The 27,258-nt window shown below is 48.9% G+C and overlaps 1 protein-coding gene across 1 annotated transcript in view; it reads right to left on the bottom strand.

The window, feature by feature from the left end:
- The window catches only part of LOC311116344 (mitogen-activated protein kinase kinase kinase kinase 4-like), a gene marked incomplete at its 3' end in the record, with an annotated part of 40,408 nt that overhangs the window by 5,640 nt on the left and 7,510 nt on the right, over positions 1–27,258 (bottom strand). Inside the window, exons 3-19 of the mRNA XM_084191436.1 lie at positions 16,393–16,449; positions 11,395–11,520; positions 11,102–11,212; positions 10,767–10,857; positions 10,453–10,583; positions 10,187–10,241; positions 9,936–10,014; positions 9,251–9,426; positions 8,691–8,763; positions 8,176–8,386; positions 7,454–7,615; positions 7,260–7,346; positions 2,659–2,814; positions 1,723–1,965; positions 955–1,061; positions 708–835; positions 498–595 (exon numbers count right to left, since the gene is read on the bottom strand). Coding sequence (XP_084047562.1) covers positions 498–595; positions 708–835; positions 955–1,061; positions 1,723–1,965; positions 2,659–2,814; positions 7,260–7,346; positions 7,454–7,615; positions 8,176–8,386; positions 8,691–8,763; positions 9,251–9,426; positions 9,936–10,014; positions 10,187–10,241; positions 10,453–10,583; positions 10,767–10,857; positions 11,102–11,212; positions 11,395–11,520; positions 16,393–16,449 — 2,091 coding nt within the window. The remainder of the gene's footprint in view (positions 1–497; positions 596–707; positions 836–954; positions 1,062–1,722; positions 1,966–2,658; positions 2,815–7,259; positions 7,347–7,453; positions 7,616–8,175; positions 8,387–8,690; positions 8,764–9,250; positions 9,427–9,935; positions 10,015–10,186; positions 10,242–10,452; positions 10,584–10,766; positions 10,858–11,101; positions 11,213–11,394; positions 11,521–16,392; positions 16,450–27,258) is intronic.

The raw sequence follows: 27,258 nt of genomic DNA, 5'->3' as shown, positions 1-27,258 counted from the left end.
ATTGGGACGGAGCAGGCAGGAGGCAAGAAGACAGCAGGGAGAGGGGTGGGTCAGAGGTGCATCGTCAGCCAATCACATGGCAGCCAAGGAGAGGAGGACCAATGACTGGGAGGCAAATGGAAGAGCGATGGAATTGGGCCCTGAGCTTCTCACAGGAAAACCTTCTGAAACGGTTTAACATACATGGTGCCCCAAGCAGTGTGGAAATAAGCATAGCGACAGAGCATGACATGTCATATTCTTACACACGCTTACCACGTCACCCTATACAATTCCCCCCATAATCACATCGTTGGAGTAATGGGATGCCACAGGTTGTCGTGTCATGGCCCATAGGGAACACCAAAAGATAAGACAAGGGGATAAAGTCAGTCAGTCATACAGACTCCACCACACTGTTACTGTAGCAGGCTGCAGTGCTGGCCTGGTTTCCAGCCAGTTGCAGGGACCAGTACTACAACAGGATGTGTTTACAGTCATAAGAGACAGGTTCTTACGGCTGGCCGGTTGGGTCGGGCAAAGTCCTTCTTGTCGTCAGGCTTTTTGGCAGCGTTGTCGGGGCGTTGCAGTGGGGAGCCCTCAGACTTAGACGATGCTGGAGGAGAGGATGGTAAACAAACGTCAGTGGAAGACATACACGATACTAAATGCAGTATTGTGCATCCAGTATGCTGTGTGTGTGTGTGTGTGTGTGTGTGTGTACTCACAGCGTGCTCTGAACCTCTCCCCAGAGCCGGCCTGGGAGCTGGAGTTGGAGGAGCCAGAGGAGCTGCCACTGCCGGGCCTGGGAACCAGCTTCTCCACTCGGTCCCACAGCAGACGTGGCTCCGCATTACTGGAAGACACACAACACAGGAGAGAAATGAAAAACACACACACACACACACACTTCCCCATAACAACCCCGCAAACAACTGAACTTATTCCAAACACCACACAGGGTTGACCACCTACCTGCCGGCGCTCCTCTGTACTGCCTGGTTGCTAGGCGGGGCAGAGGCCTGGAGAGGAGAGTCTCTGCGTGACAGCACAGGGGACCTGGACGTTGTCCTCACTGGAACCTGTGGTAGACAAGACAGACGTCCTCACACACCTGGCTACAGGAGCATACACTAACACTACCACTACAGAGCAGATCCTGGCACCGCTGCATAGCCCCAATCCCTCTTCCCAAATGTGCATTCTACCCTCCAACAACAAATGGATCATTTTATTAATTCTACAGAGAAGACATGGATATCGGTAATAAACTCAGGACGGGGGGGGGGGGGGGCTCTGTTACATTAGTGAACAGAGTGAACATGATGGGCATGCATGCTGTACACAGTGAAGTATTAGAAGAGGAACAACTCATGATGCTGTGCAGGACCATATGGTGTGTAGTTAGCCAGTGGAAGCACAGCATTGATTGAGTTAAGCTAGTTACTATAGGGACTCCAGTACCGTACACAGGGACAATTGCAGCTACAAACAGGAGTTATTCCTCGAAGATGGCTATCAATCACTGATATACTACTGAACCAGACTACTAGTCTAACCTACCTTATTGTAGATCTACACTATGCTGTGGGCCTGATAATGGTGAAGGCAAAAGCCTAAAGTGCAATCCCACTGGTGTTGGATGGGACACCCAGAGAGGCTGTAGACATGGCTATCTTGCCCCTGAGAGGGGACCACGGATAAGGGCTGGAAAAGGGGGTCCCCTGGGCTGTCCTTTCTTACCCTGGGGGGCACCTCGTCGCTGGGGCCCGAGGCGGGGGGCTGGGTCGGGGGCTGGGGGTCAGTGCGTGCAGGTGATGGTGCAGCAGCAGAGGGGTGATGGTGGTGGTTGTGGGGCTCCTGGGAGCGCAGATGGAGATGTGCAAAACTAGGAACCACGGGTTCACTGAAGGAATGGGAGCGAGACACGACGGGGGGCGGGGCGACGCTGCTGCTCTTAAGAGCGGCCAGGTGGGACCACTGGACCTTCCAGACAGACAGACAGACAGAGACACACAGAGGGGAGAGAACAGGGGGGAGGTAGGGGGGAGGGGGAGAAGGTCAGACCACAGAGTGAAGGCACAGAGATGAGGATGGGCATGGCTAAAAACATATGCATATACATGTAACATATGCATATAATAGACATGCATTGCACATACACAGACGTCATGCAGTCAGACGTATACGTACAAAAGTGACAACAGAAACAGTCAAAAAGGTTCACGCACATAAACATTGAAACTTACAGAGAAGACAAATAACAGGACAACAGATAGTTAAATGGCACAGTGAGAGGGTGAGAGGGGCACAGAGATGAGTGAAGGGGAGCCAAGCAGCCAATCACATGCATCCTCCTCTGGCATCCTGGGTAATGTTTATGAACCATTTATCACACCACTGAAGGGACAACCTTTTGCTCAGGCCAATTCATGGGAGGTTCCAGAAATCCCATTCTAACCCATTATGACATATAACATCATAACAGATAAGTAGATCTACTGACATGGTGGAGCTTCTCATTGTATTGGGACCTCTACTAGCTCATCCACAGAGACGCATCATTCCATGTCTGTATGTGTGCTAGATGTCTTGCCTTGCTGTCAGATAACCTACTGTTGGGAGAGAGGTAGATGGAGGGAGATGGAGAGAGGAGGAAAGGAAGGATGAGGGGTTTACCTGTGGTTCCATGGGCCGGTGCATGGCAGGCGGGACAGACTCGGAGGAGGAGCTGCCGTTAGAGAAGGGTTCGGAGCGGGGGGGGACGGGGGGCTGCTTGGTGGGTGGGGCGGTCTGGGGGGAGCCCTGAATGTTCTTTCGGAAGCGCTCGTCGGCCTGGGAGCGCAGGACAGACAGACAAAGACAGACAGACGGAGTCAGTGAGGATCAGTGGGGTCAAGGTTGAGGCATTAACTCAAGGAGAACGAGGAAGGGTCAACACTGAAGCCGACAAGCCGACGCCTTGTTATCGACAGGGAGGGAAAGTCTGCTGACATGCACACGAGCCCACCTCAAGGCAGCTGTACACAGACAGTCAGTTAATGACATCCTACACCTCCAGGGGAGTCATCCCAGAGAGCAGTCTTTCTCTGGGACCCAGCAGCACACATACGTTAGTGTGGGCCTCAGCTGACCACATGCATGACACCCTCTCCAGTTACTTACCTGAAGAGTACAAGGCACAGCCGCATTACAAACCATCACGCTTATTTAGTAGGTATGTGAGTCGAAGACAAGCGCTGGAACCCTGACTATATGCTTTTCATCACTGCAGCAGAGACAGCAATACAACTGGTAATTCACAAGAATATGTCAAGTACTGACAGCTTCGACTCACCACCACCAAACTTTACTGCTGAAGGCTACATCAATTGAAGCCCATTTATTAAAATATTTGTGTTACCTTCAGGTATGGCAACTCAACTATGAATGCATATGAAAGAAAAATAGATGATTTTTCATGAAATAAATTATAACTGAAGAAACTGTAAACTATTTGGTCCTAAACGCAAAATGATGTTGACAGATACAGCTAGCAGCGCTTCAGTCTATACTTAGTCTTTTTCTTGCTCAGTCCTCTCAAGATTCGGACACGTCATCCTCAGAGGTTTTAGTAGAGAAGCATCAGAGAGGCAAGCAGACACGAGAGCCAGAAGTGAAGAAACACAGCTCTGTTTTAGTTCAGTTTTAGAGAGGCGGTGATAGTGAGCGACTGGTTTTCTTTTCTCTGACTGTCCTCTTCTCTTAGCCGAAAGGTAAAACAAAATGGTTGGCTGAGTGGTCTATTCACTAATCATTTTGTGTAGTGCCACCGAATCAGAAACAGACAACGACAATATGTGGTTCTCCAAGTACAGTAACATTATAGACCTCCAGTTACTTAGTCCAATATGAACAGACGTAGGCTATTTTGTGTCGCACACATTAAACGTAGTGGTACATTGGACTATGTGAGGTATTAAACCCTATTTTAAGACGATAACTGAAAGGAAAAAGAAAACCATAGTTACAGCTCACACCACCAGGACTAACATAGCACGCTGTGTGGAGAGAGGGCAGGCAGCTAGAATAGAAGCAGCAGGCAGCAGGAGGAAGTGATGTCGTGTTGGGGTTCACCTCTCTGATTGGCTGAGGATCACAGAGAGCGTCGCTAGGCTCCGAGCGGTCTGTCTGTGGGGACTTGGGGCCGTCTGGGCCCTCGGTTTGTGGGGGTTTAGTAACGTCTGTGGACTGGGTGGCTAGGGCATCGCTATTGTCAGGGGGGGTCTTTTCTGAGTCTTTATCAACACTGTCTGGGGACAGTTTTTGAGGGGCCTTAGTAGTACTATCCTGGGACATGGTTTGTGGGGACTTTGTGGTATCCGAGGACATTCTCCGTGGGGCATTAGCAGTAACATTGTCCAGGTACTGGGTTTGTGGGGACCTAGTGTTATCGGAGGACGTTCTCCATGAAGCGATAGCATTAACATTGTTGAGGAACTGGGGTTGTGGAGCTGGGGCTCGATCGCCATCGGGGCCTGGGCACGTTGTCTGAGGGGCTTTACTAGTACTGTCGGGGGACATTCTCTTGGGGTCTTTCATCTTTTCGCAGGGCTGCGGCGGCTGTGTCTGCTGCGGGGGTTTATTGTCGTGCTGGAGGGACAGCAGGTAGGCCTGCTCCTGCTGCAGACGCTTGTGGAGACGCTCTGCCTTCCGCTGCTCCTCCAGCTCCCGCCATTTGAACTCCTGATGCAGAGTGCGCGGCTGAGTTGAGGCACATTAGACATGGGGGAAAGTGGCTAATGGCATGTATAAGCTAATGCTACCTTGGGGCAAATTCTATTAAATGAAGCACTTGTGGAGGAATTCTATTAAATGAAGACTGATTCTATAAAGATGAAGGAAGATTGATAAAGTACAACCTACAAATAAAGTCTTCCTTAAAAATGTAGATGATTTCATTTCATTACCCACAAATAAATGAATGTTACAACCTTCTTTAGCGAGTAATAGAAATCAAGTTGAGGATTGGGTGAATAGTGTGGAATGGTTCAATTTATGGGAAGCAAGATAAAATGGTGAATGCTGAGCAATAAAGAAACAAAAAGGTGAATTGTATATATATATATATATATATATATATATATATACACACACACACACACACAGTATCAGTCAAAAGTTTGGACATACCTACTTATTCCAGGGTTTTTCTTAATTTTTTACATTGTAGAATAATCAAAACTATGAAACAACACATAAGGAATCATGTAGTAACCAAAAAAAGTGTTAAACAAATCAAAATATATTTTATATTTGAGATTCTTCAAAATATTTACATTTTTTGTCATTTAGCAGACGCTCTTTTCCAGAGCGACTTACAGTTAGTGAGTGCATACATTTTCATACTGCCCCCCCGTGGGAATCGAACCCACAACCCTGGCGTTGCAAGCGCCATGCTCTACCAACTGAGCTACACAGGGCCCTACCAATAGCCACACTTTGCCTTGATGACAGCTTTGCACACTCTTGGCATTCTCTCAACCAGCTTCAGGAGGTAGTCACCTGGAATGCATTTCAATTAACAGGTGTGCCTTCTTAAAAGTTAATTTGTGGAATTTCTTTCCTTCTTAATGTGTTTGAGCCAATCAGTTGTGTTGTGACAAGGTAACGGGGGTATACAAAAGATAGCCCTATTTGGTAAAAGACCAAGTCCATATTATGGCAAGAACAGCTCAAATAAGCAAAGAGAAATGACAGTCCAGCATTACTTTAAGACATGGAGGTCAGTCAACATGGCACATTTCAAGAACTTTGAAAGTTTCTTCAAGTGCAGTCGCAAAAACCATCAAGAGCTATGATGAAACTGGCTCTCATGAGGACCGCCACAGGAAAGGAAGACCCAGAGTTACCTCTGCTGCAGAGGATAAGTTCATTAGAGTTACCAGCTTCAGATTGCAGCCCAAATAAATGCTTCAGAGTTCAAGTAACAGACCCATCTCAACGTCAACTGTTCAGAGGGGACTGTGTGAATAAGGCCTTCATGGTAGAATTGCTGCAAAGAAACCACTACTAAAGGACACCAATAAGAAGAAGAGACTTGCTTGGGCCAAGAAACACGAGCAATGGACATTATACCGGTGGAATTTGTCCTTTGGTCTGGAGTCCAAATTAGAGTTTTTGGTTCCAACCGCCGTGTCTTTGTGAGACGCGGTGTGGGTGAACGGATGATCTCCGCATGTGTGGTTCCCACCATAAAGCATGGAGGAAGAGGTGTGTGTATGGTGTGTGGGTTCTTTGCTGGTGACAATGTCTATGATTTATTTAGAATTCAAACCACACTTAACCAGCATGGCTATCACAGCATTCTGCAGCGATACGCCATCCCATCTGGTTTGGGCTTAGTGGGACTATCATTTGTTTTTCAACAGGACAATGACCCAAAACACACATCCAGGCTGTGTAAGGGCTATTTGACCAAGAAGGAGAGTGATGGAGTGCTGCATCAGATGACCTGGCCTCAACAATCCCCCGACCTCAACCCAATTGAGAAGGTTTGGGATGAGTCGGACGGCAGAGTGAAGGAAATGCAGCCAACAAGAGCTCAGCATGTGGGAACTCCTTCAAGACTGTTGGAAAAGCATTCCAGGTAAAGCTGGTTGAGAGAATGCCAAGAGTGTGCAAAGCTGTCATCAAGGCAAAGGGTGGCCATTTGAAGAATCTCAAAATTTGTGAAACACTTTTTTGGTTACTACATGATTCCATATGTGTTATTTAATAGTTTTGATGTCTTCACTATTACTCTACAATGTATAAAATAGTAAAAAATAAAGAAGAACCCTTGAATGAGTAGGTGTGTCCAAACTTTTGACTGGTACTGTGTGTGTATATATATAACTTATTTCCTCAGGATGTGAATGTAACCAGAGAAACATAGGAACTCCATCTTCCTGTAGGGTATATCCGAATGACTCAAAGACAATCTATGTAACAGCTAATATCAACCATATATCATACAATATAGGCATTACACCTTGCCTTGATTACCATCTATGTTCTAGAAAAGAGCTTGCTCTTAATGTGCGATCCAGTCTTGAAAACAGGGGCTTTCTCAGTGGGGTGCAACATTTAGAACGTTGTCAATACAAATGTAATAGAATAGAGTTCCTGAAACCATTCCCTGTTCTACATGACAAAGACTCATGGGTGTTCTACGTAACCAATTTCTGAATGTTCTGTAACGTTGCGCCCTCCTGAACGCGCCCCTGGAGAGTAAGAGTGGTAGGATGCAGATTGCTTACCAGGAGCATGGCCTGTTCATGGAGGAGCTGCTGCTGCAGGATCTCCAGGTGCCTCTGCTCCTCCTCCAGCTGCCGACGAATGTACTCCTGTCAATCAAACACAACGGCCTCTGTGATTGGATGAAATACAGGAAGTGACAAAACTACGCAGCATGTAGGCAAACTTGAGTGCTTCTTTCATTTAAAAGAGCTACCTGCTCACGGTCGCTCCTCCTCTTCTCCTCCTCCGCCCTCCGGCGCTCGTCGTCCTCTTTCCGCCGTCGTTCCATCTCCTCCATGCGCCTCTTCTCCTCCTGCTCGCGGCGGCGCTGCTCGCGCTCCTGCTGCCTCCTCATCTCGCGCTCGCGTCGCTGTTGCTGTGAGGCACCAGGAGGGGGCGACAGAGAGAGAACCTCAGGGATACGACACACAGGGAGAGCTGAAATTCTAGTTGGGATTCCCTGTTCAAAGATATTATGAGATATCACTGCTACTAGGGCAATGATTGTCCATAGTAGCAGTGATCTGAATGATTTGAGGAAAACAAGAGAGGATGGGAAGTCAAATACAGGCTTTGGTGAATTTATCAAGCGAGGAGGAGAAGATAGTCCATAGATCTAGAAATATAGTACACCTTTTATCCTTGTAATGGCAGTCTTCTCTGAATGGCAGCATGGTCTGCACCACTGTGGGCTATCCAAGTTCGCCCTCTATCTACCTCTATGGGGTGATCACAGTTTCGCTCTGTCCAATCATTGCTGCAGGATCAACCTACACCCCGCCCATTTCTTTACACAAAGCAGAGCTAGCCAATCGAGTTATTCAGAGCATGCAGAACCACACACTGTCCTCGTTTTGTCCAAGTACTGGGCACACCGCTAAATTCTACATACAAGTTTTACTTCAAAATCAATGAGTTCATGTTTATTAACTCTACCTCCTCCAGTCGCCTCCTCTGCTCCTTCTGTTGCTCAATGCGTTTCTGCCTCTCTGCCAGTAGTTGGCGCTTGTACTCCTCCTGCTCCCGGAGCTGCTGCTCCTGCAGGAGCTGCTGTCGGCGCAGCGCCTCGGAGCGCTCCTTGTTCTCCTGCTGCAGCCGGATGAAGTCCTTACGCAGCGTCGACTCCCCCGGCATGTTCACGATGGAGCTGCAGGGTGGACGAGCGGATACAAGGGAATAGTGATTTAGTTCAAGGGAAAAGGGAGTTAGTTCATGATTTGGTTCAAGGGAATAGGGAGTTAGTTCATGACTTAGTTCAAGGGAATAGGGAGTTAGTTCATGATTTAGTTCAAGGGAATAGTTAGTTAGTTTCTGTGTCAGATGGGTGGAGTTGTATTTAGCGATTCCAGGTGGATGTTCGCTACACTGGTGGAAAGTGAGCCGAGCTATCCCGCTAGATTGTGAATTGCGAAATGAACAGTGTACATAAAGGTGCAACACTAAGACATTACCTAGGCTCTCCCTCTTGCTCTGCAGCATCCTCCTCTTCCTCCTCACTCCCGCTGTACTCATATTCAGTCTCGTCTGAAAAACAATACGTGGATAGTGTGACAAGACGTACAAACAAACATGGGCTATTCAATGTAAATGTAAAGCATGTTAAAGACCCAATGCAGCCGTTTTTATCTCCATATCAAATCATTTCTGGGTAACAATTAAGTACCTTACTGTGATTGTTTTCAATTAAAATTGTCAAAAAGAAACAAAAATAGCTTCTTAGCAAAGATAATTTTCTCAAGCAATAATTTTTCTAGAAGTGTCTGGGAGTGGGGAGGGGAAAACTGAAAACTTGCCATTATTGGCAGAGAGGTTTGGAACTCTTTCTCATTGGTCTATTAACTAATTTACCGCCTGTTGATTTCACCAGGCAGGCCAAAACTCCATCCCACCAAAACAGGCAGAAATTTCAGGCGGTCTTTTCAAACAGCTCTTAAACTAAAAGTGCTTTATCATAATTTTCACAGTATTACTTTAAGACTGTGATTAAACAGGTAGAGAGGCACACACTCACCTTTCTCACCCCTCTTCTTCTTGGTGCGGTCAATGTGGTCTTTGAGTTGGATGCGGACCTGCCTCTCGTTGGGCTGGTCCCTGATGAAGGGGTGCTTGAGCAGCTGCTCGGTGGGGGGGCGCTGGTTGTAGTTCTTCACCAGGGAGCCCTCGATGAAGCTGCAAAACTTCTTAGACCTGGGGGGGGGGGGGGGGGTTTGTTGAGGGGGAGGGAGGGAGAGAGAGGGGTCAAGACAGATGAGGCCTCTAATGAAATTGATAGTTGTATTACCACCAGTAATCATGTAGTCTGAGGGGCTTGTTGTCTGACATAAAATAAATCCATCTTCTACAACCCACTGACAAGACAACAAATCTGACAGACTGAAACTAAACTAACCACCAAAAGAGCCTGAGAAGTTACTGAAAGAACTGAAGTGTCTGAAATAGGAAGATCCTGTTTTATCCATTTGGACAGAAATCCAGTGAGCCTTTCATAACTTATATACAATGAATATTCTGGGAAAAGCCTGTCGCAGAAGAAAAGCGGTCATAATGGTAAATTCACCCGTGCCAGTGGAAAGTCTCAGAGGGTTGCGTTTTCCCCCAGAACGAGGGCTGAGGAGCCTCGCAGTAAGCCAACGGGTCTTCCTCCCAGTGTGCCACAGCTGTTCAGAGAGGAGGGGGAGAGGAGACCTCTAACTTACCACTTCTTGGACTTGAGTCGCGGGGGAGGGTTCCTTGGGATGAGGAAGAGTGCTCGCATCGGATGCATGTCGCACAGTGCTGAAAGTGAACACACATCAGAAGGCATAAAAGGAGGGAATCAGTATACACATGACAGGGAGAAAAGCAAAGACATGGGCAGAAGGAACCAATAGATCTGCCATTTAACGTGAGAGAAAAGAGGTCGAGCTAAAAGAGATCGAGGTGTGACATGTGGAAGGCAGGTACTTACGAGGAGCTCCTTCAGCCATTTCAATGGCAGTGATTCCAGTGGACCACAAGTCACTCTGGAAGAGGAGAGAGACATCAGACATAGCGAAAACAATCACTACATCAGATACTGAAGAGCAACATACTCTACCAAGCAGACACTTGTAATCTACCCCACATTGTAGCAGTAGCTAAAGTTACCAGTAGCTAAAGATCTCAAGGAGGACATAGGTGGCAGGTTAAAACCTGGGTTCCAACATCTTAGTATTGTGTGGAAGAGGGTCTTACTCTGTAGTCGTAGGTGGCCTCAGGGTTCTCGTCACAGGCGATGACCTCGGGCGCCATCCAATAGGGTGTCCCGATGAAGGTGTTCCTCCTCCCCACCGTCCGGTCCAACTGGGCACTCACGCCAAAGTCCACTGCAAGACAACCAATCAGAAGAGACTAGTTGAAACGAGTTATATACAACTGCATTGCCGTAAACATCTAGACTAGGTGACTGGCTAAAATGGCCATGATTTTGGAGCTCTGTGATAGGCAGCTGCAGGGTTTAGACCAATCAGGGTTGTTGTCCGTAACATACAAAACATGATGTCCCTCACCAAGCTTGACCTCGGCGTTCTCTGTGAGCAGGACGTTCTGTCCCTTGATGTCACGGTGGATGACGTGGTGGGCGTGCAGGTGGGCCAGTCCCTGAAGAGGGGGAGGAGGAGGAAGAGGAGGAGGAGGAGGAGAGGGAGGTGTGTAGAGATGAGACCACATGTCTAAGGCCAGAGCTGAGCATTGATGTAGTGGCGGGTAAAGACTTGTCCCCTTTCTATTTACTGAATAGCTTTAACATATGTATTACGCAATGAACAAGGAGACTGAAGACAGGAGAAGTAAGTTAAAGGAAATAGGAGGGGATGGAGGGGGACGGAGGAGAGGAGAGGCTCACCCGGAGGATTTCTCTGGAGATGTAGGCGATCCAGTCCTCCTTGAGCTGGTTGCCTTTAGTGTTCTTCACCAGGTCTGTGATGGAGCCCGCCCCACAGAACTCCATCACAAGCTACAGGACACAAAACACACAATACTCAGAGTCAGACACATAGATAAGCACTTCTAAGGCTAAATGAGTGTCAAAACAGTAAAAGAGTTAGGGATATTGCTCTGATTCATGATGCTGTAGATATACCAGCTACGATGATTTAACTAAACAGCCACTGGGAAACCCTCTGGCTAGACACTCACCCATAGCTGGTCATCATGCCCCGGGGGACTCTTCTTGATAAAAGCACCATAGTATGTGGCAATGTTTCTGTGATGGGAGTACTTCTTGAGCATATTGATCTCCAGTTTGATTTCCTCCTCTTCATCCTACAGACACAGAAACCATTAGTCATTAGATAAAGAGAAAAAAAATAGAGAATGCCGCAGGAGGAAGACTTCGTAGGAAAATCACTATCGTGTGTGGATGGTTACAGATGGATAATAGTCAATCATTTCCCACATTCCACAAACGTCAAGTCTTGTGGGGGTTGATAAGTGCCTTTGTAGGGGAGAATTAAACCCTCATTCATCCATGCCCCCTAAACAATGTGACATCTTGGCTACGCAGTACACACACTGTTCTAACGACTTCTTTGTTTGGGTATTAATGATGTGTGTATCTTGTGTGTGTGTGTGTGTGTGTGTGTGTGTGTGTGTGTGTGTGTGTGTGTGATTGTGTGTGGTCCATGGCAGACAGAATCCATTATGCTATCTGTAACCCATCTCTCTATTCGACTTAGGGGTGTGAACGTTTAAACGAAATTGAGATCCTTAACATTAAGAAAAATCCCAAACAGAAAAACTGTTTCTTTCCACAAAATTAAAATCACAGTTCAGTTATATATTATTTTCTGTGTTATAGCGTAACTAGACCATAGTCTATAAAAGGCCTGGAGAAAGTTGTGTAATTTAAATAAAACCAGAGAGGAAGAGGCGAACTTTAGGCTACTTTGGTGAATTTGTGAATCAGGCAAGACAAGAGACAGATTACCAAGACATATGAGCACGGTTCTGCCCGCCCCCTCCGCCCCCTCCGCCCCCTCCCCCCTCCGCCGTCTCCGCCCCCTCCGCCCTCCGCCCCCTCCGCCCCCTCCGCCGTCTCCCTCACGCTGGCTCGCCTGCTCTTTCTCTTCGCTAATGATGCGAGTGTGTACAGCATTCCACTGTGAGATGGGCCTAGTGCACGGTTGACTGTCTGCCTGGTGGCCAACCTGCCTATACTGTGCCCCTCCCCTCTCTCTCCGTCCCTCGTTATGAAAGAGTGTTTGTCTTCTAGGAATTATGGCAACTAATAGGTCTCCTCCGTTCCAAAAATACTGAATCTTAGGAGTCGATTCTTTGCGGAATCGAATCTTGACATGGGAGTCGACGTGCAAGGACAAACAGAAATTGGAGTCAACGTGCCAGGAGTAGAGGAATCAATTATTTTGGAGTCGATACTCCAACATTACCTCATCACGTTAAGCGACAGCAGCCAAGTCGTGTATGGCAATACTTTGAGAAGTTAAATGAGTAGGAAATGCAAACTTTGCGAGGTGGAATTGAGGTACAGTAAATGTAGTCCAGGTGAAATGATTAACCTTCTGAAAGGGACGCACCGTGAGGCCCAAACCGTTGCTGGCAGCAGCGTAGCTGCATTGTGGATTGACGAGAAATGTTATACATTTTTCGTATCATTTTTATGGCAAACCGATTAACAAATTGTCACATCCCTAACACGACTGTACATGTATACGTGAAACCCCCCAGCTAAACAACTGGTATTCCATTAGAGCCCATGCCTACACATTATATATGTACAATTACAGGAGAGAGGAGATGTATTTTAAAATCAGGCTTTTCAGCAGTAGAATGATTACAATGTGATATCCCTATTCCACACATCCATGACCTATATACACACACACACACACACACACACACACACACACACACACACACACACACACACACACACACACACACACACACACACACACACACACACACACACACACACAACCCCTCAAAATCACTGGTGTTTTACACAGCAATGACCTATACACACACAACCCCTCAAAATCACTGGTGTTTTTGCTTTCTGCCCCTCGGAGATGAAACTTGTTGGATGCGCGTACAAACGCGGACATCGCTTATTCCAGTGTAAAGTTGAGCACGCCTAACCCCTTCAAGTGAGACCCACCACAAACAGCCTCCCTCCCCCACCTCACTTGAAAACCGTGAGGAGGACAGCAAAAGGTCACCCCACCATTAGCTTGATCTCTTCCGTTGCAACAACTTGACACTGATTAACAGTGACACTAACTGAACACTCAACCAGTGTAATTCCCCTTGTCTTACAGAAACCCCTGTTGGAAAGGGAGGAGTCTGAATGATGGGGACATTCGTGAATAGCAACGCAGTTACAGTGATGGTGTGTTTAAAGATGCACGTAAGTATGCGAACACAGTTCTTCCACCAGACGCTTCCAGTGCCAGCAGGTAGAGGCTGTCTGTTGGCTGTGCTGGCAGCCATATTGCTACTCTCCCTCTCCTCTCTCTTTCCCATGTTTCCTGCAGCTGTTTGGATCATTATTCACAGCTGTGAAAGCCTGGTCGTTAGCTCCCGTGTCACGTGAACAGGGACAGGCGGGCTGGCTGAGCACTCCTGACAATCACTGGGACAGAAATGAGGGGGGATTCACTTTCGGTTATGTCATTGTCTCTTTAGGCGGACATTTTAATTTCATTGCCGTTATCATTCAAGCGGTTAACGCAGCACCATGTAGGTCGAAGGGTACAACAAAGCGTAGCACAGCCAGGCATTTAAACTGGGAGAGCAGAGCAGAGAGCTGACTAACAGTAGAGCCCAGTACTGCCATGCTCACCTCTCACTCTCTCAGCTACAGTGTAATGGTTTCCCAGGACAACAGAGAGCTGTTGAGATAACAGGTGCTCTTCTACCTGGCAGGGTGAAGCTACATATGACTGTACTTCTGTCTGTGTATGTAATCTAGCCGATGGTGGTGAAATCTCACTATATCTATCCCTCATATCTTAGACTAGAGGCTATATCAGGGCAGGTGTATGACGACGTAACGGGGGGTGAGTGGGTCGTCACTAGCTACCACAGCCACAAAGTCATAAACCTCGCCTATTTCTACCATTTCTGTTCTTAAAATGTTATTTTAAACCTAACCTTAGCCAGAATGCTAACCTTATGCCTAACCCCAACCTTAAATTAAGACCTATCTATATCGTAACAATTCATGAAAACAATCTTAACTTTGTGGCTGTGGTAACTAGTGGAAACCAGGTGAGACATGCCCTATGACACCCATGGCAGGAAACGGTTGGGCAACACTCCATCAGAGTCTTACTCATGACTGTCAGCAGGGAGTGGCAGGCAGGGGGCAAGTCAGGGCATAAGCATAGAGAAACTGGTCTAGAACCAGAATGACCACATTGGCATTTGAGAATTAGGGCGACGGAATTTTACTTCGGCAATGTTTAACAGTAAACGTTATCTTAAAACGACATGGGCCACATGGCAGGCCTATACTGCAAAGGCTATATCATAAAACAAACCACAAGTTGCTTGGGTTAAGGGGAGGGGGGGGAGGAGGGTCTCATTAGGGTCTGTGTGTGTGGCCCTGCTAGTTCTATATTCACTGGGAGGTCCTCTTTCAGTAGATAAAAGCAGAATGCCATAGAGAGAGCAAAGGGCTGCCCTCCTGCCTGCCTGAAAATGACGTAATTTAACCATAAAACATCCTACTGGCTTTAGCTGTAATGATCTCTGCTTATTATACTGAGATTTACGAGCAGCTGATTATGGAGAAGTCAAAGTTTTCTTCCTGAAATGTAAATGGGACCTCGAAGACATGTAGGAATTTCCATGTGGACTAGCCTATTCTAATGATGAGTTTGCTAACTCATGCTATAACAGCCTCCACTCTTCTGGGAAGGCTTTCCACTAGATGTTGGAACATTGCTGTGGGGACTTGCTTCCATTCAGGCACAAGAGCATTAGTGAGGTCGGGCACGGATGTTGGGCGATTAGGCCTGGCTCACAGTCGGAGTTCCAATTCATCCCAAAGGTGTTTGATGGGGTTGAGGTCAGGGCTCTGGGCGGGCCAGTCAAGTTCTTCCACACCGATCTCGACAACCCATTTCTGTATGACCTCGCTTTGTGCACGGCGGCATTGTCATGCTGAAACAGGAAAGGGCCTTCCCCAAACTGTTGCCAAAAAGATGGAAGCACAGAATCGTCTAGAATGTCATTGTATGCTGTAGCGTTAAGATTTCCCTTCACAGGAACTAAGGAGCCTGAACCATGAAAAACAGCCCCAGACCATTATTGCTCCTCCAACAAACTTTACAGTTGGAACTATGCATTGGGGCAGGTAGCGTTCTCCTGGCATCCGCCAAACCCAGATTCATCCGTCGGACTGCCAGATGGTGAAGTGTGATTCATCACTCCAGAGAATGCGTTTCCACTGCTCCAGAGTCCAATGGAGGCGAGCTTTACACCACTCCAGCCAATGCGTGTCATTGCACATGGTGATCTTAGGTTTGTGTGCGGCTGCTCGGCCATGGAAACCCATTTCATGAAGCTTGTTGCTTCCAGAGGCAGTTTGAAACTCTGTATTGAGTGTTGCATGGCTGTGTGCTCGATTTTATACACCTGTCAGCAACGGGTGTGGCTGAAATAGCCGAATCCACTAATTTGAAGGGGTGTCCACATACTTTTGTATATATAGTGTATATCAAAGGCTAAAAATAAGTCAAGAGCTTGTACTTCCCCCAAGCAATCGAAGGTAGCATTTTCAAAGCATTTTTCTCTCTCCCAGAAATAAACATTTAGCCTAATCAGAAATAGAACAATTTATATAACACACTTTCAACAACCTTGGGTAAGCCCCTTTGCGTCAATGTCAATGTAATAACCCTGCAAAACCACCTGACGTTAGGCCATTTACCCTTTAATCTGAGGCCCAAATAAGACAATGGTTGGCTGATCTGAAAGACCTGGTTGACAAATAAACAGGCAGAGTGGGCAGTTTGTTTTGTTTTGAAATGTGAAAGGTCATCTCAGCTCGGCTTCAGACTACATTGTTTCACCAATAGACCCGGCCACGCAACATCCTCCTTGAACAACACACACACACACACACACACACACACACAGGGGTGTTACAGTTAGTCTGAACTTCTTTACCTCTGTGACGTCCATGACCTTGATGGCAGCCAGCTGTCCAGTTTTGACATGTCTCCCCTGTAGAGATGAAGAGAAAGGATAGCAGGTCAGTAATCACGAGGTCAACCGATGGTAACAATAACACACTGATCAGCTGGGTTAAGGTTAATAAGTCTGTGTGTGTCACTTGAACTTGCAAAACATGCCTTCTCACAGTAAAACCCATGTTAGCTGTGTACATAGCGGAACAGGTGACCAACCATAGGAGTTATTTCCATAGACAACCATCATCACTTTGATTCATTCCACTGTGTAATGTCATGTGGCTGGTTAAGCCTAGCATAGATACAGCACAATCACTAGCATCCAAACAGACATAGACATGGACTGAGGCTACAATCTCTGTGCTGAACAAACATTCCCACAGTTCTCCCCTCTCCCTCAGCACCACTCACTCCTTACATAAACAGACAGAAATAGTATCTTACCCCCCCTCAGTCTCCAACCCCTCAAAACAGAGATAAAAGCTGCTAATAATTATCTGGATCGAAACCACAATGGGGATTTCCACTAGTGTGGGGCTACAGTGTGTTTTATAATGGATACAGCAGTATTGTGTTTGATGACAGAAGCAGCGGTGTATCTGAACAAGACGCGTACAAACGCACACACACTTGACGACCATCTCTGGACCATCTCCATCTAGCCTATTATGAGTGAACATTCCACAGTCAATTGAAAATATGCGTGGTTAATGACAAAAGCCAAGCAGCTTATTCTCTCCAGCTAAGGAGGAGACGAAAGCCTTCATGCCTTCACTCTCAGGACTTATAATCCTTTCAACTTTGATCCCGGGGCCGCTGTCTATAAAAACATCAGTGACATTACTTATCACTCGAGTCCCCGTCGAGACACACAAGCCTTTGGTCGAGGTGAAAGGTCACAGGTGCATTGGAGAGGTTCAGTTTTCACCCCCTGTGTCCCCCCACTCCTCTGTGAGGCCAGAGAACGCAGTCCTTAAGCATGATGCTTGGGTGACAATCTTTGGAAGAAAATGTCAATTTTATCCAGAAAATGAGGAGGAATCCATCCTAACATTGTTGGATATGTAGGTCAATTCACTACTTGTGACGTGAATGTCTTTTTGTGCCCACTGGTTTCTCATGTCTCAGATTCAGGTCATGGGGTGGGGTGGACTAGAAAATAAAGCAGGAAGGAATGTAGGCTATAGACAGGAAGTGGAAGATGATCTATCAACCAATCGGTGTGAGATAAGGCTTCAGGAGGGTCCCCATTGCTCCAGCCAGTTCCCTCACCCATTTCAGTCCTAAACCCCCCTCCACTATCACACAACACAAACAATCACCTCACCTTCAGCCCCATCCTCCAACCCTAACCTGCTGGAGCTCTGAGCTACAGAGGCCCTGTCCGGACACAGCAGCCAGGGCAGGAGCAGACTGACTGAGGGGCATTTAGCGGGCCACTGAGGTCCCTGGTCTGATACTGTGGCCCTGGAGAGGTTGCCTGAAGCAGGGGGTTATCACTGAGCAGCCAGCTCCAGACACTCCATAAAGCCCCTAACCACAGCCAGATGTTATGGCCTCTCTCCAACTCTCCAGACCGGAGCTCACTAGGAGTACATACGACCTCCCCACTCCAGACCGGAGCTCACTAGGTGTACATACGACCTCCCCACTCCAGACCGGAGCTCACTAGGTGTACATACGACCTCCCCACTCCAGACAGGAGCTCACTAGGAGTACATACGACCTCCCCACTCCAGACCGGAGCTCACTAGGTGTACATACGACCTCCCCACTCCAGACCGGAGCTCACTAGGTGTACATACGACCTCCCCACTCCAGACAGGAGCTCACTAGGTGTACATACGACCTCCCCACTCCAGACCGGAGCTCACTAGGTGTACATACGACCTCCCCACTCCAGACAGGAGCTCACTAGGTGTACATACGACCTCCCCACTCCAGACAGGAGCTCACTAGGAGTACATACGACCTCCCCACTCCAGACCGGAGCTCACTAGGTGTACATACGACCTCCCCACTCCAGACAGGAGCTCACTAGGAGTACATACGACCTCCCCACTCCAGACCGGAGCTCACTAGGTGTACATACGACCTCCCCACTCCAGACCGGAGCTCACTAGGTGTACATACGACCTCCCCACTCCTTAGACTACAACCAGAAGAAGACAAATCACACTGACACACTATTAGCTAGTAGGCCATTCTACACAATATCTCTAAACAGCACTGAAACCCTCTCCTCTGTTCTTCTACATTCATCCAGTAAAACCAGAAGCCAATCTCACCACTTTCCCATTCCTTCCTAGTCATCCTTCTCAACGATTCCCTGGCAACACATAGGCTATCTCCCACAAGAGGCGGAGCTGCCCAAAGGAATGACAGAATGCTGAAATCACTTCACATCATCATTACATTGTAATAAGATGGCTCACAACAAACTGGCTTGCTCTAACGGATGGTCATCCATCCATCCATGTTGTTACTGCTATCCATCCATGTTGTTACTGCTATCCATCCATGTTGTTACTGCTATCCATCCATGTTGTTACTGCTATCCATCCATGTTGTTACTGCTATCCATCCATGTTGTTACTGCTATCCATCCATGTTGTTACTGCTATCCATCCATGTTGTTACTGCTATCCATCCATGTTATCCCACACAATGCTAAAGCATATAGCCTAGCTGCCATAAAGGTTGGCCTAGCACATCAAAGGCAGTGTAAAGGGAGGTGAGCTGGCTGGTAATGGGGGGCTGATAGCCCCGGGGGGGAGGGGTCAGATGAAGATGTAAGGTAACATTTGAGCAGGGAGAGTGGGAGGGTAGAGGGGGTACAGGCGTTGGGTGACGAGCTAATCCACCTTGGGGCAGGCAATGTCTAGGCTAGGCTACACACACAGATAAATCAGTTTGTACAAATACACAGAAAGCATAAACACACACACAGATCAGGAAGGTATATTGATGCCCCCCTCTTCTTCTCAACACAAACCAGATGAGCAGTGGTGAGAGAGAAATGGCCTGTGAGCAGCAGTAGGAGACAGCCCAGGCAGGCAGAGGCAGTCTGTCCTATACTGGATCTACTACACATACCAGCCAACTGACCCACTGCTGCCCCTACCTCACTAACAGACAGACCAGACCTCCTACAACCACCAAGAAGTCTGTGCATTCTCAGATCTGATATAGAGCAACACATGTGAGAGACAGTCAGCGAGAGACTGAAGGAGAGGAGTTGAAGCTTGGTCGGTGTCTGAAATGGGACCCTATTCCCTGTGGGCCCTGGTCAAACATAGCGCAATATAAAGAGGTTACCTTTTCAGACAGCAGAGGTCTGTGAATATCTTTAGGCCAGCAGAGAAGCCAGCCAGGCTGAGTGGGCTGTGAGAGGAGAGACCAGAGAAGCCAGCCAGGCTGAGTGGGCTGTGAGAGGAGAGACCAGAGAAGCCAGCCAGGCTGAGTGGGCTGTGAGAGGAGAGACCAGAGAAGCCAGCCAGGCTGAGTGGGCTGTGAGAGGAGAGACCAGAGAAGCCAGCCAGGCTGAGTGGGCTGTGAGAGGAGAGACCAGAGAAGCCAGCCAGGCTGAGTGGGCTGTGAGAGGAGAGACCAGAGAAGCCAGCCAGGCTGAGTGGGCTGTGAGAGGAGAGACCAGAGAAGCCAGCCAGGCTGAGTGGGCTGTGAGAGGAGAGACCAGTCAATAATGCAGCTGTTTTTGATCAGAGTGCAGCTGCTACAGTACCGGCCTCTGAAGAAACACTACTCGACCCAAAACAAGTTGTTTTCCTTCAGCGCTTGGAGAGAATGGGATGTGGTCTCAAGGGAAGAGGCAACTCTTCAGTTCCTAATAGTGTATCTACCATAAAAACGGAGTTGCGTTCGATATACCCAAAGCGTGGTCTATTTCACCTGCTTGTTTGTGGATAGAACCGACGAGGTGCTAAGTGAGAAACCTGACACCGAAGGGAACGGAAAGTCTGTTGGACAAAGCTCAGACTGGGCTGCAGCCCTGAATGGGAACGCTGTCTCGATCGCGGGGGGCTTTTGTGTCCCTGTATGATAATGAGGTGGCTCAACGGGTCGCTCCTCATGCACACTTACACACACACAAAGCAGAGTTGTGTTCAGGCAGTGGTGTGGACAGCCCAGGGGCAGTGTGGGTCTTGTGACAGCCATTAGAGCGAGGGCCAGTGTAGGGGGTGATAGGAGACAAAAGAGCTTCACTGGACTGTGTGTAGGGAAGACACACACACACACACACACACACACACACACACAAAGTGTGAGCACGTGGACAGATAAGGCCACAGTGTAGGGACAGACCGTGTCTGAAGGTGACTACTAGGTGTGTCTGGTCAGGTCTACGCTTGACACTTACATGCGCCTTCTGCTATCAGAATACGAAGATCGCATTGAAAAGACGGGTCTAGATGCTTTGTGGTCTGATTGTGTTCAGATCTGGCTGAACACTTCAGGAAGTGGACAGGGATGCACTGTGTGAGGATTTCTCCTCAGTCTGGACGCATTCAGGCTACCGAAAGCGCATACAGTGGGTGACGTCATCAGCACTCCTCCCAGAAGTCTCCAGAAGCCTTTTGTTTTGGAACCTAGACACCTTTTCTTAATAACGTGTTTGCTGGCCTCATAAAAAGGTAGCCAGCTAGCTAATATTTAGAAAAACTATATTTTTGTTTGGCTAGAGTTATGCTAACCTGTTTGCAATCCATTTAGAGTTGCTTGCTAGCTACTGAGGTTATCTGGCTAGTTAGCTACAGTAGTTAGCTACTGCCATCAGTTGTTTTATCATATTTTGCCTATTCCACCGTTTGTAGAATGCATACTGGCATTTGAATAAAGCGCAGGAAAAGGGAATCCGGACACATTGTGGACATGGTAGACACATTTAAATGTAGGTATAGATGCATGACGCGTTCGGAATACCATGATCAGAACTCTATGATCGGAATACTAAAGCTGCATGAACTGTCAAGCCTAGACACAGCCACTGTGACACAGGGTGAGACCTTGGCCCTGCCACAGAGTGGGTGACACATTCAACACCAGACCAGCTGACCCCAGAGGGCCAGAAGCCAGACACCCACCAGGCAGTTAGGCCTGGGATAGGCTTCAGTAGCTGTCACCATCCTGGTCTGCGCACTCAAATGGAATTGAAGGCAAGGTTTCCAGCGTAGTACCAAATACTACCTTGCTAGAGCAGAGATTAAAGGGGGCGATCTGTGATTGGTACATTCATTTTTGTACGGAGACGGTAATAGAAGCTAGACTATAGTCTGTGTAGACAGCATGGGGTTAACCCACAGAGACATGCCTACTGCCTATGGCCCACCACTCCCATTCCCAACATACTAACCTACAATTGTGCCTCCCACTAACTGTGGAAGGCTAGGCTATAAATAGCGGTTAACCCACAGCTAGCACCATTTAACGGTGTGCAGGCCGGTTAGCTTCCTGCTGCATGGCGCACATTAACATTAACAGGCCTGTGTCCTGGAGCTCAACACTGCTGCTGTGAACACCTCACAGAGGCATGATGTTTCCAAAGCTACCCAAAATACAGATCTGTGTATAGGAGATTGGATGTTCAAGAGGATCTTTCACTTTTCTTCATACTGGTTCCATTTTGGTCCCTCGCCCATACCACTTTGGCGTTAAACAGATCTGATGGAAGAACTATTAGCGGACTGGGAGGATCTGGGAACACCAAAGGGCCTAGTGGATGTAACAAGGAGCCAAAATGGACCCCAGGCCAGCATCCTCCCTGCCGCTTTGCTCCGATGCTCCCTCTAACTCCTCCTCCTGGGTTGGCCAGACAGTCTTCAGTGTGCTGGCTCCTCCCATATGGCACCAGCATTACACAGCTTGTCCTGGGAGGTAGTGCTGAGCGATGAACCGAAATGTATATTATTTTTCAGAATTATTTGAATTCCATTTAGTTCATTTTTTTCTGAGCTCAATGCACAGTTTTTCTAGAGATAAATCAGATCAAGCCTGAACTGTGCGATGTATACTGAACAAAAATATAAAACGCAACATGTAAAGTGTTTGTCCCAGGTTTCATGAGCTGAAATAAAAGATCTCACCCATAGCTGCAACCCCTGCGCAGTCATGTGAAATCCATAGATTAGGGCCTAATGAATGTATTTCAATTGACTGATTTCCTTATATGAACAGTAACTCAGTAAAACCGTTGCGTTTACATTTTTGTTCAGTATAGTAGGGGGTTGTAGTTTCCAACAAGCCAATATGCTACATAGTTCAGGGCAGAAAACGCGGTAATTGACTACAATGTCCATAATCCATTGTGCGCCTACTTGTCCGGTCTTTGTGGGTATGGAGAGAAGAATCTCTACCTGAAAATACATGATCTAAGAGATTGTTGGTATTAAGCAGTCATAAAAGTATGCCTTATTTACTTTGAAGAACTACTAAAATAGTGATTTTGTCAGACAGCATAGGCAGCAGCTCTATAGAGATGAGATGATGACTTGGAATGAAATAATAAAGTCATCAAATAAAACAAATGTAATATACACAACAACTGAAATATTTTATAAAAGTAAATTCATGTGAATAAATGATGGTTAATACGTGATAAGCAGTAATGGGCAGTCACTACCATCATGGGACTTGTATTAGTTGTTTTATTCTGTGTTGTTACAGCACTCAACCCACATAATGCAAAGAGCATTTAATGTTTATTTTTTTCTATTTAAACCGAAATGGAATCGATCTCAAAAAGCACTAATTGCTCAGCACTGCTGGGAGGACACCCTCCTCTATACCCACAGACAGTACCACCACACCCTGCCTGTCCTACCCCCTCCACTACCCACAGACAGTACCACCACAACCTGCCTGGCCTACCCCCTCCACTACCCACAGACAGTACCACCACACCCTGCCTGGCCCACCCCCTCCACTACCCACAGACAGTACCACCACACCCTGCCTGGCCTACCCCCTCCACTACCCACAGACAGTACCACCACACCCTGCCTGTCCTACCCCCTCCACTACCCACAGACAGTACCACCACGCCCTGCCTGGCCTACCCCCTCCACTACCCACAGACAGTACCACCACACCCTGCCTGGCCTACCCCCTCCACTACCCACAGACAGTACCACCACACCCTGCCTGTCCTACCCCCTCCACTACCCACAGACAGTACCACCACACCCTGCCTGGCCTACCCCCTCCACTACCCACAGACAGTACCACCACACCCTGCCTGTCCTACCCCCTCCACTACCCACAGACAGTACCACCACACCCTGCCTGGCCTACCCCCTCCACTACCCACAGACAGTACCACCACACCCTGCCTGTCCTACCCACTCCACTCCCCACAGACAGTACCACCACACCCTGCCTATCCTACCCCTTCACTACCCACAGACAGTACCACCACACCCTGCCTGGCCTACCCCCTCCACTACCCAAAGACAGTACCACCGCGCCCTGCCTGTCCTACCCCCTCCACTACCCAAATACAGTACCACCACACCCTGCCTGGCCTACCCCCTCCACTACCCACAGACAGTACCACCACACCCTGCCTGGCCTACCCCCTCCACTACCCACAGACAGTACCACCACACCCTGCCTATCCTACCCCCTCCACTACCCACAGACAGTACCACCACACCCTGCCTGGCCTACACCCTCCACTACCCACAGACAGTACCACCACACCCTGCCTGTCCTACCCCCTCTACTACCCACAGACAGTACCACCACACCCTGCCTGGCCTACACCCTCCACTACCCACAGACAGTACCACCACACCCTGCCTGTCCTACCCCCTCCACTACCCACAGACAGTACCACCACACCCTGCCTATCCTACCCCCTCCACTCCCCACAGACAGTACCACCACACCCTGCCTGGCCTACCCCCTCCACTACCCACAGACAGTACCACCACGCCCTGCCTGGCCTACCCCCTCCACTACCCAAAGACAGTACCACCGCGCCCTGCCTGTCCTACCCCCTCCACTACCCAAATACAGTACCACCACACCCTGCCTGGCCTACCCCCTCCACTACCCACAGACAGTACCACCACACCCTGCCTGGCCTACCCCCTCCACTACCCACAGACAGTACCACCACACCCTGCCTGGCCTACCCCCTCCACTACCCACAGACAGTACCACCACACCCTGCCTGTCCTACCCCCTCCACTACCCACAGACAGTACCACCACACCCTGCCTGGCCTACCCCCTCCACTACCCACAGACAGTACCACCACACCCTGCCTGTCCTACCCCCTCCACTACCCACAGACAGTACCACCACACCCTGCCTATCCTACCCCCTCCACTACCCACAGACAGTACCACCACACCCTGCCTGTCCTACCCCCTCCACTACCCACAGACAGTACCACCACACCCTGCCTATCCTACCCCCTCCACTACCCACAGACAGTACCACCACACCCTGCCTGTCCTACCCCCTCCACTACCCACAGACAGTACCACCACACCCTGCCTGTCCTACCCCCTCCACTACCCACAGACAGTACCACCACACCCTGCCTGTCCTACCCCCTCCACTACCCACAGACAGTACCACCACACCCTGCCTGTCCTACCCACTCCACTCCCCACAGACAGTACCACCACACCCTGCCTATCCTACCCCTTCACTACCCACAGACAGTACCACCGCGCCCTGCCTGTCCTACCCCCTCCACTACCCAAAGACAGTACCACCACGCCCTGCCTGTCCTACCCCCTCCACTACCCAAAGACAGTACCACCGCGCCCTGCCTGTCCTACCCCCTCCACTACCCACAGACAGTACCACCACACCCTGCCTGGCCTACCCCCTCCACTACCCAAAGACAGTACCACCACGCCCTGCCTGTCCTACCCCCTCCACTACCCAAAGACAGTACCACCGCGCCCTGCCTGTCCTACCCCCTCCACTACCCAAATACAGTACCACCACACCCTGCCTGGCCTACCCCCTCCACTACCCACAGACAGTACCACCACACCCTGCCTGGCCTACCCCCTCCACTACCCACAGACAGTACCACCACACCGTGCCTATCCTACCCCCTCCACTACCCACAGACAGTACCACCACACCCTGCCTGTCCTACCCCCTCCACTACCCACAGACAGTACCACCACACCCTGCCTGGCCTACACCCTCCACTACCCACAGACAGTACCACCACACCCTGCCTGTCCTACCCCCTCCACTACCCACAGACAGTACCACCACACCCTGCCTGGCCTACCCCCTCCACTACCCACAGACAGTACCACCACACCCTGCCTGGCCTACCCCCTCCACTACCCACAGACAGTACCACCACACCCTGCCTGGCCTACCCCCTCCACTACCCACAGACAGTACCACCACACCCTGCCTGGCCTACCCCCTCCACTACCCACAGACAGTACCACCACACCCTGCCTATCCTACCCCCTCCACTACCCACAAGGCAGCCTGGGTAAAGAAGGCCAAGGGGTACAAAGAGGAGAGAAGGGAAGGAGGAAAAGACAGGGAGGGGCAGAGACTGGGGATGTCTAGACGATTAGGAGGCAGACAGGTGTGCTTGCATCAGTCTTGCATCATCCGTCACTGCCACCAGTTCTCCTTCTTTGTTTAACCCATCTACATCCTTTATGGCAGGGTTTCCCAGACTCGGTCCTGGCCCCCCCAGGTGCACGTTTTGGTTTTTTCCCCTAGCACTACACAGCTGATTCAAATAACCAACTCATCATCAAGCTTTGATAATTTGAATCAGCTGTGTAGTGCTAGGGCAAAAACCAAAACGTGGACCCGGGGGGGGGGGGGGGGCAGAACCGAGTCTGGGAAACCCTGCTTTATGGTGACGTCATGATGCCATGGGTTTAGGTCATGGGAAACATCCTCACATAGTTTACCTTTCATTCGTGGAAAAGTAAATCGCTGTTACATTATCTTCATCCATAAGTCTCCATTATTAAAGACAGCTTAAAGTGAGGAAATTGAAATCCCAACTACAAGTTTCTGATGCCATCTTAGGACAGATGAAATGTTAAAGCAAAGCAAGTATAAAGGCTATAGCCCACATACAATATGGAAGCTATCCCAGTATGGATCCTATACAGTGCTACTGCCACAGAGGGTTTGATGCTACTCATGACCTATGACCTTTCCTCTGTACCTGCGGGTGGGTGGGGGGGTACATGTGGCCTCTGTCATGGCACCGTGTCAAACAGAGAGTGTTGGTTCCCACTGGAACCAGTGACCCCCAGTGTGCCTCTTACAAATCACAGAACTGGGCCAAGCTATTTAGAGCTGCAGCAGACCTCTCACCCTGGGTCCACACCCCCCAAATCCTCCCCCTGGTAAAGCAGACATGGGCCTGCAGAGCTGGAATTCCATGAGGGCGAGAGATTTGTAGGGGGAGGGTTTGAGGACATGAGCAAACAGGAGAAGTAAAGGGGTTTACACACAGGTAAACTGAGAGAAAGGGACTAGAGAGAAGGGAAAGAGGTGGAAGGAAAGCGATGGAGTGTGAAAGAGTGAGGTCACAGGAGGAGTCAGCACCACGGGACTATGGGTATATTCTCCCAGCATCCCTGTAGTGGCCTGACATGGACTGCAGAGTGGAAGCCGGTGGGTAGTGAGGGAGGAGAGGGGCATGATGTTTAAAAGAGGTTGGCACATCCCAGGGAGCAGAGCGCTGGGACACCACCAGCACTGCAGGCCTGACTGACTGAGTAGCTTGCTAACTAGGTCTATATATGGCCATTCTGTACAGCCCAGCCGAGGGAATCCTCCCCCACATACCACGCACCAAGGCAGAACT

The sequence above is a fragment of the Coregonus lavaretus genome (assembly GCF_964263955.1).
Source record: "Coregonus lavaretus genome assembly, contig: HAP1_SCAFFOLD_3480, whole genome shotgun sequence".
Lineage (NCBI taxonomy): Eukaryota > Metazoa > Chordata > Actinopteri > Salmoniformes > Salmonidae > Coregonus > Coregonus lavaretus.
This window is presented reverse-complemented; position numbering and strand designations above follow the sequence as displayed.